The sequence below is a fragment of the Pelmatolapia mariae genome, linkage group LG17 (assembly GCF_036321145.2).
Source record: "Pelmatolapia mariae isolate MD_Pm_ZW linkage group LG17, Pm_UMD_F_2, whole genome shotgun sequence".
NCBI classification, from domain to species: domain Eukaryota; kingdom Metazoa; phylum Chordata; class Actinopteri; order Cichliformes; family Cichlidae; genus Pelmatolapia; species Pelmatolapia mariae.
The window spans coordinates 30,320,948-30,335,551 of record NC_086242.1 but is presented as its reverse complement, the minus strand read 5'-3'; the positions used below and the strand labels follow the sequence as shown (position 1 = coordinate 30,335,551).

At 36.6% G+C, this 14,604-nt stretch overlaps 1 protein-coding gene across 1 annotated transcript; it reads right to left on the bottom strand.

Moving 5' to 3' along the window:
* Nucleotides 1-2,093: 2,093 nt before the first annotated feature.
* LOC134646694 (complement factor H-related protein 4-like) lies at nt 2,094-10,638 on the bottom strand. Its single transcript, XM_063500553.1, has 4 exons — nt 10,620-10,638; nt 9,526-9,708; nt 2,664-2,843; nt 2,094-2,281 (listed from the first exon to the last, which is right to left on the bottom strand). The coding sequence occupies exons 1-4, from the start codon at nt 10,636-10,638 to the stop codon at nt 2,094-2,096; spliced, it is 570 nt and encodes a 189-aa protein (XP_063356623.1).
* Nucleotides 10,639-14,604: the final 3,966 nt, after the last annotated feature.

Here is a 14,604-nt window from a genome sequence, read left to right as displayed (position 1 = left end):
GTAGGGGTTAATGGTTAAGGTGTGACAGTGGGTAAAAATGAGCCACACCCTGTTAGGTAAATCATAAGCAAAAGTCATTATGTGACAATAACCAGTGAAGAGTTACTTAATATATTGGACTCCAGCACATTAAAAGATTAGTAAGTAAGCCAGACCAGTCAAAATGATTTTTGTCATGTTCATAGAAGTTCATTTAAAGAACCTTCATAGTTAACAGGAACAAATCAGTGGTATTAGTCATATTTCCCATACTTTTTTTTTTTTTTTAAATAAATGCATGACATCTTGCGTTACTTAAGAGTGCTTGTTGATTAGCCACCTTGATGTACTTCCTCCATCATTTTTCATTAGTGTGTTTGACTCTATTGGCCCCTGTATTCTGGAAATAATTAATATTTCTCTTTATACTGGCTCAGTTCCCAGCTATTTTAAACAAGCTATTGTTGAACCAATATTAAAGAAACCAAATTTGGACCCATCTCTTCCAAGCAGTTACAGGCCAATATCAAAATTACCATTGGTGTCAAAGATCTTGGAAAAAACAGTTGCAGAACAACTTAACAACTTTTTGGAGAAGAACAATGTTCTGGACATTTTCCAGTCTGGTTTCCACAAATTGCACTCCACTGAAACAGCTTTGCTTAAAGTGTCTAGTGACATTTTGATGGCAGCAGACTCTGGAGAGTACACCGTTCTGGTTCTGTTGGATCTCAGCTCTGCTTTTGATGCTGTTGATCACAGCATCATGATAAATAGGCTGAAGGACTTGTTTGGGATTACTGGTGTTGTTTTAAAATGGTTTATGTCGTATCTATCTGAGAGATCCTTTACTGTCTGTATCAATCATGTGTTGTCTGAAACGTCAGTTCTGCCTTCTGGGGTACCTCAAGGATCTGTCTTAGGTCCTATTCTCTTTTTGTTGTATATACTCCCTCTAGGCCAAATTATCAAACGTTACAGTAATATTTCTTATCATCTCTATGCTGATGACATTCAGTTATACTGTTCTTTCAAAGCTTCTGAGTTTTACAAATTGTCTTGTTTAAATAATTGTCTGTCAGAAATCAAACAATGGTTAAATGACAATTTCCTCCAGTTAAATGCAGATAAAACAGAAACCTTGATTATTGCACCTGATCATATGCTCTCAGAAATTCAGCAGCATATCAGTTTTTTAGACCCTTCATTTCAGTCGAGTCTCAGAAACTTAGGTGTTATATTTGACAGTTCTGTCTCTTGAGAAACACTCGAAACAACTTGTCCGGAACTGTTTTTATCATTTAAGAAACATTTCTAAACTCAGACTACTAGTGTCAAAGGCAGAACTTGAGATGATTATTCATGCTTTTATCTCTTCTCGTTTGGATTATTGTAACGGTCTTTTTACGTGTCTCAACAAATCAGCTCTGGATCGCCTTCAGTCTGTACAGAATGCAGCGGCAAGAGTTTTAACTGGTACAAACAAGAGGTCACACATTACTCCAGTTTTGGCTTCTCTTCATTGGTTGCCAGTAAATTTTATGGTTCATTTTAAAATTTTAGTCGTAACTTTTAGAGCTCTGCATGGTGAAGCTCCCCAGTATATCTCTGACCTGTTGAAACCTCATGCTTCATCCCGAGCACTTAGGTCTTCAGGTCAGAGGCTACTGGTGGTCCCACATACTAGGTTTAAAACACGTGGGGATCGGGCTTTTCAGGCACTGGCACCTAGGCTGTGGAACTCCCTGCCGTTGTCTTTACGCTGTCTAGACTCTACTGACTCTTTTAAAAAGCAGCTGAAGACATTTTTATACAAACGGGCTTTTAATTAATTTTTACTTCTATGTCTGATCTTATTGTGAAGCACTTTGTGATTTTTATCTGTGAAATGTGCTATATAAATAAATTTTACTTACTTACTTACTTACTTGATTAGATTCATACATTTAAATTTTGGTCAGTGTACTTGCAAAATACGGGAAACATGTCTGTATGAACATATGAGTTTTACTTCTAGTGTGAAGTAGAAGAAAGCAGAAAACAGACCAGATCAGACAATCTGAGATTTATTATTCCACATCTGAAAAGAGAAGTTCAGATATTCCTTCAACTTTTCACTCTCGGCATGTAGGTAGGACTAACACACCACTATTACATCTCTGACGCATTGCCACAGTACCAGTAGATAATCCTCTGGTACACCTGAACTCTATTATTTCATCATGAACTAAATACTTAGTGCCACTTGATTTCAAAGTGATGTTATGCTGTCTCATTTCATCTTCATTGACAATGCAAGGCCCTGCAAGAGACGAAGATATAAGAATATTATGACAAAGATGTAAAAGAATACAATTATTCTCAATATTAACCTCCTAGGACCTGGAATCCACATATGTGGACATCCCATTTTGGGTTATTTAGACCACAATACTCAATTTTGCTCTGATATCCACTTATGAGGACATTATACTGCCACTGTTCTATCAAAATTTTAAATGAATATCCTCATATGTGGCTCTCATTTTTCTTAGAAACAAAAATCAGGTAAAAAAAATCTGGTAATTCTTTCTTTTTACATTCATCGGGTTCCAATCAGCACAAATATCAAAGAGAAATAAAAATGCATGCCGTGGAAGAGTTCGGGTCTTAGGAGGTTAAGATTGGGGAGAACTGTAACTTACTGAGGCATCTCATGTGTCCAGTCCATTCACCGTAGAGGCAGGTTTTGTAAGGCTCTCCCTCCATAATGTAGTACCTCTGACACATGTATTCAATAGTTTCATTATGGCTGTAATGCTCTTTCATGGCGGTCTTGGTGTCTCCATCCTCAAGAGCTGGAGGTATCCCACAGGGTGGAATTTCTGAAAATAAGTGAAGAGCCAAGATCGAAAAAAAGGATGATCATGTGGTGCAACTGTGATAGTTTCAGGTACGTTGGTATGCTGGCTTTTGAGAAAGTGCTGTTCAATTATGTTTTTTCCTTAATTGAAAAATGCCTCAAAACCTTAGAAGCAAACATGTAGCTGTATTTGTTTTCCTGACTAATGCTTAATAATATTATTTTCTCAATTTCTCTATATATTCTATATATCATTTACTGAAGAAGGACATGAATAATTAAGTAAATGTCTAAAACATGCATTTGCTAATAATAAGTTTTCTTAACCACTCATTAATTTACTTAAGAGACTGTTCCCTTATTCACAAGTAGCAGATTTGAGGTTTTTTTGTTTTTACATTTTTCAGGGAATTGAATTCATATGATGCTATAATAGCGAGTACATTTGAAAGTGAACACAGTTTCACATATTCAGTATTTGTATCCATTCTTGCCAGTGGTGGAACTAGATGATTTTTGTGGGGGTGGCCAGCCTGAAAATATGATTTATTTATGATTTTAAATTCAAAATCCAGAAACTCACAACTCACTGTTCTGTCCTGCTACAAAACACTGTGTGGCTACAACACGCAACTCAGTGATGTGGTAGAACATGTTACTTGCAAACTGTAATAGTATTAAAAGACTAAAAGGCTTGCCTAGATTATTTTATGCACTGGAATTTAGTAATACAATTTTAAATAATATATTACTAATAGTATAAAATGTTGTGTGTGTGTCTCTGTTTGTGAACTGGAAGGGTGCCAGTGTCCCTGAGACATTTTCACAGCATGCACATAATCATGTGGTAAAAGATTTCAGTCTGTGTAACTGTAATAAATAAAACAAAATTAAAAATAATCTTTGCTAAAATTAGTACAGGATACTCCCAACACCTAGCTTCTAAACACTCACTGCTTTTTAGTCATTTCCAGTTTCTCATTGATGCAATGAAACTGAAATTAAATCCCAGTTCTTACAGGTTTTTTTTTGATGATGTAATGTATTTGCCAAACCGTTTTTATTTATTTATGTCATGTACGTACGTAAACACTTAATGGCGAGCTCCTCCCATTCCCCGGCTATGCAGTTAATCGTAGCTTTTCCTTCCATCATGTAATTGTCAAAGCACTGATAAGTTACTTCAAACCCAGAGGGGTATTGCTTCTGATAAGGAGTTGTAATAACAGCATTCTCAACTTTGGGTGGAGGGCTGCAGGTCTGATTAGCTGTAAGACATGAACATGTCAAACATGTAAACTATTAATTTACACACTGTAATCTCTTTATCAATATGTGTGAAAATAATGGTTAAGGTGACTCACCTTTACAGATATCATCAAGTGATCCAATTAATTCCCATCGTCCGTCACGACAAGTTATTTCCTCAATCTTAGCAGAGTATAGTGGATTGCAAGTAATGTATATCATTTCTTGGGATTGTCCTTGTAGTTCAATACTCCCTAGTGTCGCTTCCCCATTAGGAATCACAGGAACTTCTCCACACTTTTGTTCCTCTAAGGTGGATATGATTACAAACAATCAGGCAAAAAATATTACAGATGGATGAAATCCATTTCTCCATTTGAAAACGTGATCAGAATAAGCAGTGGAAGAAACTCTGTATCAATGCACTTATTTTAAGATATTACAGAAAATATTTTCACACTAATTTTCTTAAACATGACTACAGATAAAACTTAAATGTTAAAAAATGTTTAAAAAAGATTCCAAAATATATTTTTTCTACCTAAACATCTTATACTCCCCATCTTGACATTGGTATTGAACAAGTCACTGTGTTTGCTTCATGCTAATAACAGAAGATAGTTTAATTAGAAACTTTAATTACCAATACAGCGTTCAACTCCAGACCAAACACCGTCCACACATGTGGCTTCACCCCACCAGCCTTTGCTGAGAGGTTTGTAACCATCCTCACACGTGAAGTAAAGTTTGTCACCGTGTGGCCAAACTTTAAGTCTGCTGTCAAAGCTTGTTGTTGGACATCCTGTTATAGCTATAAAAAAGGTAAAAACAGATATTACACTTAGATATGATCAAAGAGTACTCTAAATCAGGGGCGATTTTAGCCCATTTTTGGGGGTGCTTCAGCACCCCCAAAATGAATCAAAGCACCCCCAAAGATTTCTTAGTTTTTTTGACAATATTTTCTGTTTTTGTGACACACTACTAAAAATATAAAAAGCATACAGTACTTGGTTGAGACGTAACATTTTAACAACAAAAGTATAGATAACCCCTCCCCCCTCCCACAATGGTTTGTTCCAGCTCGCCCCCACTCTGGCTCTAGGGTCGTTGCTGCCAGAGCGATGGTAGCTGAGACGCAGCGGAGCGGAGGTGGAGTGCCTGGATTAAAACAGGACATATTAGCAGCATTTAACCTTCAGTTACTCTTTATGTAGTTAGATAGGAGTCATGTTTCTTTTTAGCTGAAAAACCTTACACCCAGGTAACCTGCAGTGTTGAAAACGTGTTTTCCGACAATGTTTGCTACCCTACAATCCGTCCTACTCTGTAGTAAATTCAGCGACATTTGACCGTCCTGTTGCTCCCACTGAAGTGTATACAGCCTATTTAAAATCTAAAACTTAAAATTGTCCGTAGCCTGCTGCTGTTACCACTGTCCTGTTTGAAATGGATACTAACTAACAAATTTCCCACGTGTGGGACTAATAAAGGTCATCTTATCTTAACTAGCTAACTGACTGAATGCCCATTAACCTTATAACGCCTGTTGTGTGTGTGTGTTTGTGTACAGAGAGACAGCCAGGTTCATAATGGATATAAGGAAGTTTTTTCAAAAACAGGAGCCACATTCAGGTAAAAGTGTAAAATCAAATGATCCATCAATAAAGGATAATGTTGGATCAGTGTTTCAGTATTATATGTCTTTTATTAGATGTTCATGTGGTTTGGTTATTTGCCTTTTGGTTGAAAGTACACTGAGAGAGGACTTTTCGTTAGTGATCTTAATAAATTTTTTCATATTAATGTAATTTTTTCATCTAATTGAATCTATTTGTGTATGATTGTCAGTCCAAAGAGGGAGAGAGGAAAGAGGGGAACGTGAGGAGAAAGTACAAGGTCAGGAAGAACCAGGTAAGAAAACAGACAGGGAACAGTGACAGGCAAAACAGAAACCGTTAAACTGACGAAGAGAAAAAACCTGATTTTACTCATACAGTCTGGAAGTTGTGTCCTCCCTATATTAAAGCTGCTATACAGAATCTGCAAAACAAACTGGGTTGAAACATTTTTGACCCTCTTTAACAACATTCCAAATTAATTAAATTAAAATTGATGATATATTTTTATGTGGTTCAGCCACAACTCTACTAAAACCTCAGCCAGTAATAGGTAGGCCAACTTTTGGACCGTCCAGTTGTCTGTATGACTGCCACATACAGACTTATGTGGCAGAGAAACACTTATCAGTGTTTCTCAAACTTTTTACAGTGTGTACCACCTGAGAAAAATGTCAAGCTCTCCCAAGTACCACTATGAAAGCATGAAACTCATAAATCTTACAACACAAAATTAGTATTATTAAATTAGTTAAATTAGTATCTGCAGTAAAGATTTTTTCATACATTGTATACATTCTACCACAGGCAAAGTTGCCTCCATTTTTATAGTTTTTTATTAATATTTTGTAATAATTTATTCTGTTTTGGGAGTGTTTTTTATGTATCTGTATTATATTATACATACACATTAAAAGTGAATCTCTGTTCAAAACATGCACTCAGTTTACTTCTTACTCACTATGAGCATCGTTTAAATAACCTTTATCAGATTTGATGGTTTTGTTACAGACTTCTCAAAAAAGTGTTTTGCTTTTCTTTCACAAATGTGGGGGTTGTGTTAAAATGTACAAAACGGTGATGTCATGTTTTGTGACGAGGACCCAGGCAGAGAGAGACTTGATGAATTTAAGAATCTTATGATTTAATAAAGAAATTTGCAGACTTGCACAGAGATGGTAAAATTATGATGACTGATAGCGGAGATGAAGACAACAGACGATGAGGACAGGGAGGAACAGGGGTTTAAATGCACCAAGGAGACAGTCAGAGGGAACTTGGGACAACTGGAGACATTTAAGGATGCATGGACTCACAGAGACAGGGAAGAAGTCTCATCGTGACGTGTAAAGTTTATCTTGCCTGGCTGGGCAGCTCTCTGGGTGCTCAGCACCCCCAAAGCTCTGATCCTAGAATCGCCCCTGCTCTAAATACATTTTTGTCTTACTAGTAAGTGTGATTCATAGATTCATAGATATCATTCTTCAACTACCATCTTTGAACTAGGCTTAAATATCCTTAATACTACTGAATAGACTGTGTAAAGTCTGTTATTAAGTGACTCGCAGGGAATCCTGCTGACTTTGGCAATCCTCCATTTCGTGTGGTTTTTGATTGTCTTTACATGAGATGTTTGAATGAAATTTGGATCATGTTCATCCGTTTGATTCATGACTGTCACTACTATTAGACTTCAGACTGTAGCTTTAGATTCTTACCAAAACAGCAAAAACCTCAGCCACAAGTGAGACTGAACTTTCACCTCTGCCGTCTTAATGGATGGGTTTACCCGGGCCTACGCCTCCAACAAACTAGTGAACTCAGTAGGCATTAACAAACATACTTCTCTTTTGTATTTACCACCCCAATATCAAAAATGTTTAGATGCAGTACAAAAGGTAAATGAAAACATACTGAAATTATTTGCAAATGTCATAAACTGGAAAAAATGTACCATTTTAGGAAAAAAATAAGGTCATTTTATATTTGACGATAGCGACACATCTGAAAGAAGTTGGAAAAGGAAAGAGCCATCCTTTCTACTGTGCAGCATCCCTTCTTCTTTAACAGCATTTTGAAAATATGATAGAATTGAGGAAATCAGGTGCTGGACTTTTGGACAGCCACTCTGTGGAATAGGCTTTTAGTTGCGCAAAGCCTTCCCATGATGTGTCAGATGTTAGTGAGCGAGGACACAAAATGCAGACTCAGGGAAGCAGACAGAGCTAAACAAAACATGAGCTGTTGATTTCAACTGATAGACAGTCCATACAGCAAAACACAAGTCAAATAATAGAATTTTTGATATTAGCGGCATGTGTAAAAGAAAACAATACCTCATCTCTCATTATTCTTATTTTTGTTGTGTATGGTAAAGACCAATATAGACTATCTAATCACTTACACACTGCAATCCAAAGGGTAGTTGAAGAAATATTATATAAATAAATATATAAATAAATGTATATAAATATCTTATTTTAATGATTACTGTCATGTAGATGATTGAAAGTTAGACAGAGACTGGTGTTTGAGCTCCATTCACTCATATCAGCAAGGAGAGAATGACAAGATATAGCAATAGCCAAACTGGCCAGCAGGTACCACTTTGGAGATGCATTTCAGATTGTTTTAAATCATAGGAAAAAAGATGAATGAAGCAAAATTTATGGCACTGGGATCCAAGTGATCCCCAAGCAGATTTGTGTGGAAAGTATAACCCTTTATTTTCAGGACAAGAAATCCCAGAAGAAGATGGACAAGGCGATGACATCATTGTCAAGGAAAATACTTGTTACTCTTTGATATATATGAGCTTCAAAAATGAAGAATGTTTGTGAGCTCATGGAGGGATCTAAAGATATTTTTCAACAGACTTCTGTAGAACCAGATGTTTTTTTGCGAGTTCCCCGATTTGAGAGAATTCATGTTGACTGAACTTTCATATCGGATTCACTTTTAAGTCGTGAAAGCAATGTTCACCTTTTATACACAGTTTATACATTTGTCTTTTGTCATCAGTTCTTTAAAATATTCATGTTCGTAATGAAAAACAAGAGCCCACAAATAAATGAATAAATGTATCCTTTTAAGTTTATAGCATTTTCTTACCTGTACATTCATTAGACCCATGCCAGCCATCTTCTCCACAGATTAGAGTGAAACTTCCTTTATAACCTCTCCTGCAGTTATACTGGACACGATAACTGTACCTGTATTCAGCCTGAATTTTTCCAATAATATCTGCATTATTAAAATGTTGCCTCCTGCATTTTATCTCTGAAAAGAACAAAAACACATTTATTAAGCTTCTGCATTTACTTTGATTCAGATAATTTTGTCATGTAAAACATTCAGATACTTTCATATATTCATTTAAATAAAAGCAGCAGCTCCCCAGTGTAAATGTGATTCCATTTAAAAGTTCTGTATTTCATATTTGAATATGTTCAGTCAAAGGAAAAGAAAAAGTTCAGTTGTGGATTCAACATCCAGCTGAAAGTTGTTGTGGTGGTAGAAATGCTTTTTGAAAACTGTACAGAAAATATTATCTAATGAGTATTGCTACACTATTTTGGTTAGTGTTTGGTTAGCACACAAATAAACAAAAAAATTAATGTTATTGCCATTTTCTCTCACTACGAACTATCACACAGAGTCTCTAATATTTATATTGCTGGCTCGCATGATTTTACTCTGTGATTGAATGATCCTTTGAGGCTTCTGTTTGCCCAAAGATATTTTGCAATTCTCTCCTGTTTTCTCAAATATGGACTAATAAGAAATTAAAAAGATCATGTCAGAATTTGAAGAAAAGTGAACTAAACTTCACCATACCTTGACAAAGTGGATTCGGTTCCCACCCATCTCTGGTGCATGTGGCCCGAGTGACGCCATCTTTCCTCTTGTATCCTGATCTACATGTGTACCTGACAGTATCACCCAATTTCTTTGACTCCCAACGCCAAGAGACCTCCCAGTAGGACAAAAGTCTATCTTGTGGATGGCTGCATGTAACCTCTGGAAAGAAAGAAAGACTTGATAATCCTCATAAAATTGGTCATCATCCTCATGGTTGATTGAACTACATCAAAGCAAAGAACAGTGAGCTTAGAATATGTGTCTAAAGCTTTTGTAGTTTTATACCTTGACATACTGGTCTGACAGTCCACTCTCCATCTGCTTTGCAAGTAGTCTCAGCTGAGAGTGTGCGAGTTCCCACAATCCAGTATCTCTCCTCACATGTAACTCTTACTGTTTCACCAGGTGAAAACCTATTTCTATAAGCAGGTTCATATGTGGTTCCTTGGACTGGTGGCTGTATCAGCTCACATTTTATTTCTGCATATGTGAAAAACCATTAGAAAAAACCCTCAAAATCATAACAAAGACATAAATACAGGTTCCTTTTTCTTTCTCAGATCAATACCAGGACATCCTGACATCAAGCAACTAGTATACTTTATTTAAATAAGTAAGAATGACTTAATTTAATTGATGAAACTCAAACTCAACTTGCTAAATAAAGAATATGCAACATTTATTTATTTTTTGAGAAATCAGGAGTGAAAAGTCCCAGGTCTAAGTGTCATGGTTCTGGGTGCTTTTGACCCAGCATTTTATGTTTCTTATGTGTTGAGGTGTTGTGTGTTTTTAAGGTTCATTTGGTAATCCTGTGTTTATTCTATATTACCTTTTTGTACACTTAGGCTCCAATTATGTCTTTGTCCTCTGTGTCGCCCTCCAGCTCCAGTACTTTTTGTCGACATAATGTTTTGGAGTTCTGAGTGCTGTCTCCGTAAGTCTGCATTTAAGTCCTACCCTGCCTGCATTATACAGCCAGTTCATGACACTAACTCCTGGATAAGCTCCCATAATTCACATTACCATCAAAACATCATGTAATAAGTGAAATCACTTGAAGTACTTACCTTGGCTCTTCACTGACATCAGTGAACATATGCTCAAAAACAGGATCCTGCTTTTGGTTATTGCATGCATGTTGTCTTTGTGCGTCTGATCCATCAAAGAAAACTAAACACTGCAGACTGTGAAAAAAAATGTTGTTCAATGATTTACACAAGTCTGTCTCTGCCTCCAAAAACAATCTCAGGCTCACTGGAAACAGATATAAATACTATGATCACATGCTGCCACTTTAAAGACACAGTGAGACCCTAACAAACTCTTATAAACACCATAATGCTTCCCTAATATTGGTACACATAAAAAAAAGTTACACACTGCAAAAACTAGATAATTAGATAACTCAGTAGACAAATAGTAGATTTTTCAGGCTGTTATTGAAATTATTATTATGAAGTTATGTCATGCCATTAAAAATACAATTCACCAGTTGGTGAAAACACAAATATTTATAAATGGCTAAATGTTGATTTGAGTTTTTGTTCCTGTTAATCATCTGCAGGAATCAATAGAGCAAAGAAAAGTTTTGACTTCACCAAGGTTTGAGTTGGATTCTTTTTTTTAAAGTAAAGCAGTCTGAATATAAACGAACAGTCTGAACTACACTTAGGTACAAACTGGGAAAAACTTGGATAATCTTGTAAGAAAGGAGAGAACTGCAGTCGAAGTCAACAGTGATGAACTCTGACCTCTTGCAAACTACTAAAACAAAATGTAGCTGTTGAGCAATGCAGGATTTGCCTTCATTTTTTAATATGGCTTCACGCAATTTATTCTACTTCTTCTCAGAATACTTTACAAAAAACAAAGTTCAAAAATGTGCATCTCTCTTTCTCTACTGGACACTCCTTGATTGATTAAAGGTTAAAAGCAGAACTGCATTATTAGAAAAATAGACCTAATAAAATAATAAAATTATTATTGTAACATAAACTCATAAAGTGAGTGGTACCATTATTTATTGTTTTTACTTTAGATACAACTGGTAAAGCTGGGGTAATGCACCCACATCTTTGCATGGCTGGATTACCCCCAGTGTTTAGAAAATGGACTTCCTAGTCTGCTTTTGTGTTTTTTACTTTTATTACAATGACATCAGCACCTGTCCATTAATGACAGGTGCTGTGTCAAAAACATTAATTTTTGGTTTTTCTCTCTGTGTGTGAATTTGGTGTAATTGAAAGAGATGTGAATTTCACCATTTTTGCTGTTTTTAGGTTGCCACTGGGAACATAATTGCAAATATGGAGTATGGACTTGTCCTGGTAATATAATATGTCAGGGTAAGAAGTGAACCACCTTCGTAACCTGAAAACCCAGGATGAGTCCATAAGTTTTTGGACTCTAACACAATTTTTCCAATTTTGCCTCAACACAATCTCAATGGATTTGAAATCAAACAATCAAGATGTGACTGAAATGCAGACTTTCAGCTTTAATTCAACAGATTTTACCAAAGTAAGGAATTGAAACCATTTCACCCCATTTCTCACAAGCAATTAAATAAACTAACATAAGTTTCAACATGAAGATGGCTTCTTGTTAGTTAGTGGGTTGTACGGTGGGTAGCCACCCAAAATTGAAAAAAAATTGTTCACAGCAAGAAGGTCCGTTGTTCAATTCCACCATCAGGCCAGGGTCTTACTATGTGGAGTTTTGCGTGGGTTGTCTGTGGGTACTCTGGCTTTCTCCCACAGTCCAAAGACATGCAGCTAGTGGGGATAGGTTAATTGGAAACTCTAAATTGCCCATAGGTGTGAGTGCAGGTGTGAATGGTTATCTGTGTCTGTCCAGGGTGTACCCTGCCTCTCGCCCTAAGACAGCTTGGATAGGCTGCAGCCCCCCCGTGACCATGAAAAGGATAAGCAGTAAAGAATGGATGGATGGTTTTTAGTATTTGGATAACCCTTTTTCCTGCTGTCAATGACTGTCTGAGGATTAGAACCGGTGGACATCACCAAATGCTGCGTTTCCTCTCTTGAGATGCTCTGCTAGGCTTTTACAGCAGCTGTCTTGAGTTGCTGCTTTTCTCTTCCTATCTGTCTGGTACAGGCTAATCTTTGTTTCATTTGTCCTGTCTTTCCTGTTCTTGAGTGTAACCAGTGGTTTGCACTTTGTTGTAAACCCTCTGTATTTATATTTATGAAGCTGCCTCCTGAATGTTGACCTTGACTCAAGATTGTTCTCGACTTTGGTAGATGTTTTAAAGGGATTTTTCTTAACTAAGAAAATAAAATCTGTGATCATCAATTTTAGTTGTCTTTTTCTAGGCCGTTGCTGAGCAGGCTCTGCTTCATTTGTCAGTGTAATAACAAGGGAACATGCATCACCTTGCCCAGAAACTGCAGGGCAGTAAAATTAAATTTTATAAAAAAAAATTTTTTTTACATTTTATATAGCACCTTTCTAGACAAAAGATCACAAAGTGCTTCACACAGAGGTAACAAAGTATACAAAAAAACAGACAAAAAGTTAACCAAATGCAATTCTAAAAAGATGAGTTTTCAGTTGTTTTGTTACAAGAGACTACTGAGTCCACAGATCTTAAGCTCAGAGGGAGAGAGTTCCACAGTTTGGGGGCCACAGTGGCAAAAACTCTGTCTCCCTTAGTTCTCAGCCTTGTATGCTGTATAGCAAGTAGGCCCTTATCACATGACCTCGGGGACCTGCTAGGGACATAGGGCTGTAGAAGTTCAATAATTTAAGCTGGTGCTTGTCCATGAAGAGCTCTAAAAGTCAGAATCAGAATCTTAAAATGGACTGAATTCAATGGGAAGCCAGTGCAGCTGTATTAACAACGGTGTCACATGTGAGTACTCCGAGGATTTGGTCAGAAGCCTTGCTGCAGTGTTTTGAACGACCTGCAGACGTTCCAGGGAGTTTTTGCATAGACATGTAAACAGTGAATTACAATAGTCCAAATGTGATGAAATGAATGCATGTATAACAATCTCCAGGTCAGTGCGAGATAATGAAGAGGTGGACCCCCTATGCTAAGCGAGCCTACCACAGACGTGAGCGAGACAGATAAATATGAAGGCATGCCGGCTTGGATGTCGCCCAGATCAACAAGGTCCGCGTCAGGTGTTGAGGAACCAGGGCACTAGTGCTGGGCGATATGGAAAAAATATTTATCACGATATGAATTCTTTTATATCACGATAACGATATATATCACGATATACCACCTGACCTGTGGTCATCTGGAAAGTATGAAGTCTGTAAACAGCGAGTGGAGAGGGTGCAGTCTTTGTTTTGAGTTACCGTAAAGCATGTCGCAAATCCGGGTGCACGTAAAGCAGCACCATGTCGCAAAACCACAAGGCAGAGTCATTGTTTTTATCATCATTTTTTTATACTTTATTTTCTCTTGCATAAAGTTCAGAGTATGTATAGTGAGAAGACAACACTAATATATTTGCCACAGGCTATTTAACCCTTTAAGACCTACCATAGAACCAAGTCCGCCAGAGCTTATGTTTACATTTTACATGCTGTAGTGCCATTTGTGGGAGCATTTCAAGTTGCTATACATCAATACAACCGTTATAGCCCAAATTATAATAATATGTATGCATTAAGTCCATAGAAACTACATAAATTGCAAAAAAAGTGCAATAAACTACAAAAAAATTGAAAATCGTTTTTGTTTTGTTTTTTACATATATTTCTAGTTAGAGAAATTGAAGAGGCTTATCCCTCAAAACTGTAAATACAAAAAAGTTGCACAAAATAGTTTCCAACCACGAGAAATTTATTTTGAGTGTCTTCATAGTTTTATGCTTGAGATACACTAATTTTAATATACTACAGGAAAAATGAAAATATATATCATAATGCAAATTTGCAAAAAAACCAGCATGTGCATCAAAATAAACTATTTTCAACAGTGTAATTTGACTTCTAAGCATCCCAGAAACGATACAGAAAAGCATAAAGTCAAACATGACTTTTAAAAACACCAACATAGGCTTTGAAGGTAAAAAACTA

Bases quoted from the DNA above. Each gene is read 5' to 3' on its own strand.
- LOC134646694 (XM_063500553.1), bottom strand. The intron at 2,844-9,525 runs GTATGGTGAAGT...ACTTATTTTCAG, and splicing joins ACCGAATCCACTTTGTCAAG to AAATTCCACCCTGTGGGATA. The intron at 2,282-2,663 runs GTAAGTTACAGT...CGTCTCTTGCAG, and splicing joins TGGACACATGAGATGCCTCA to GGCCTTGCATTGTCAATGAA.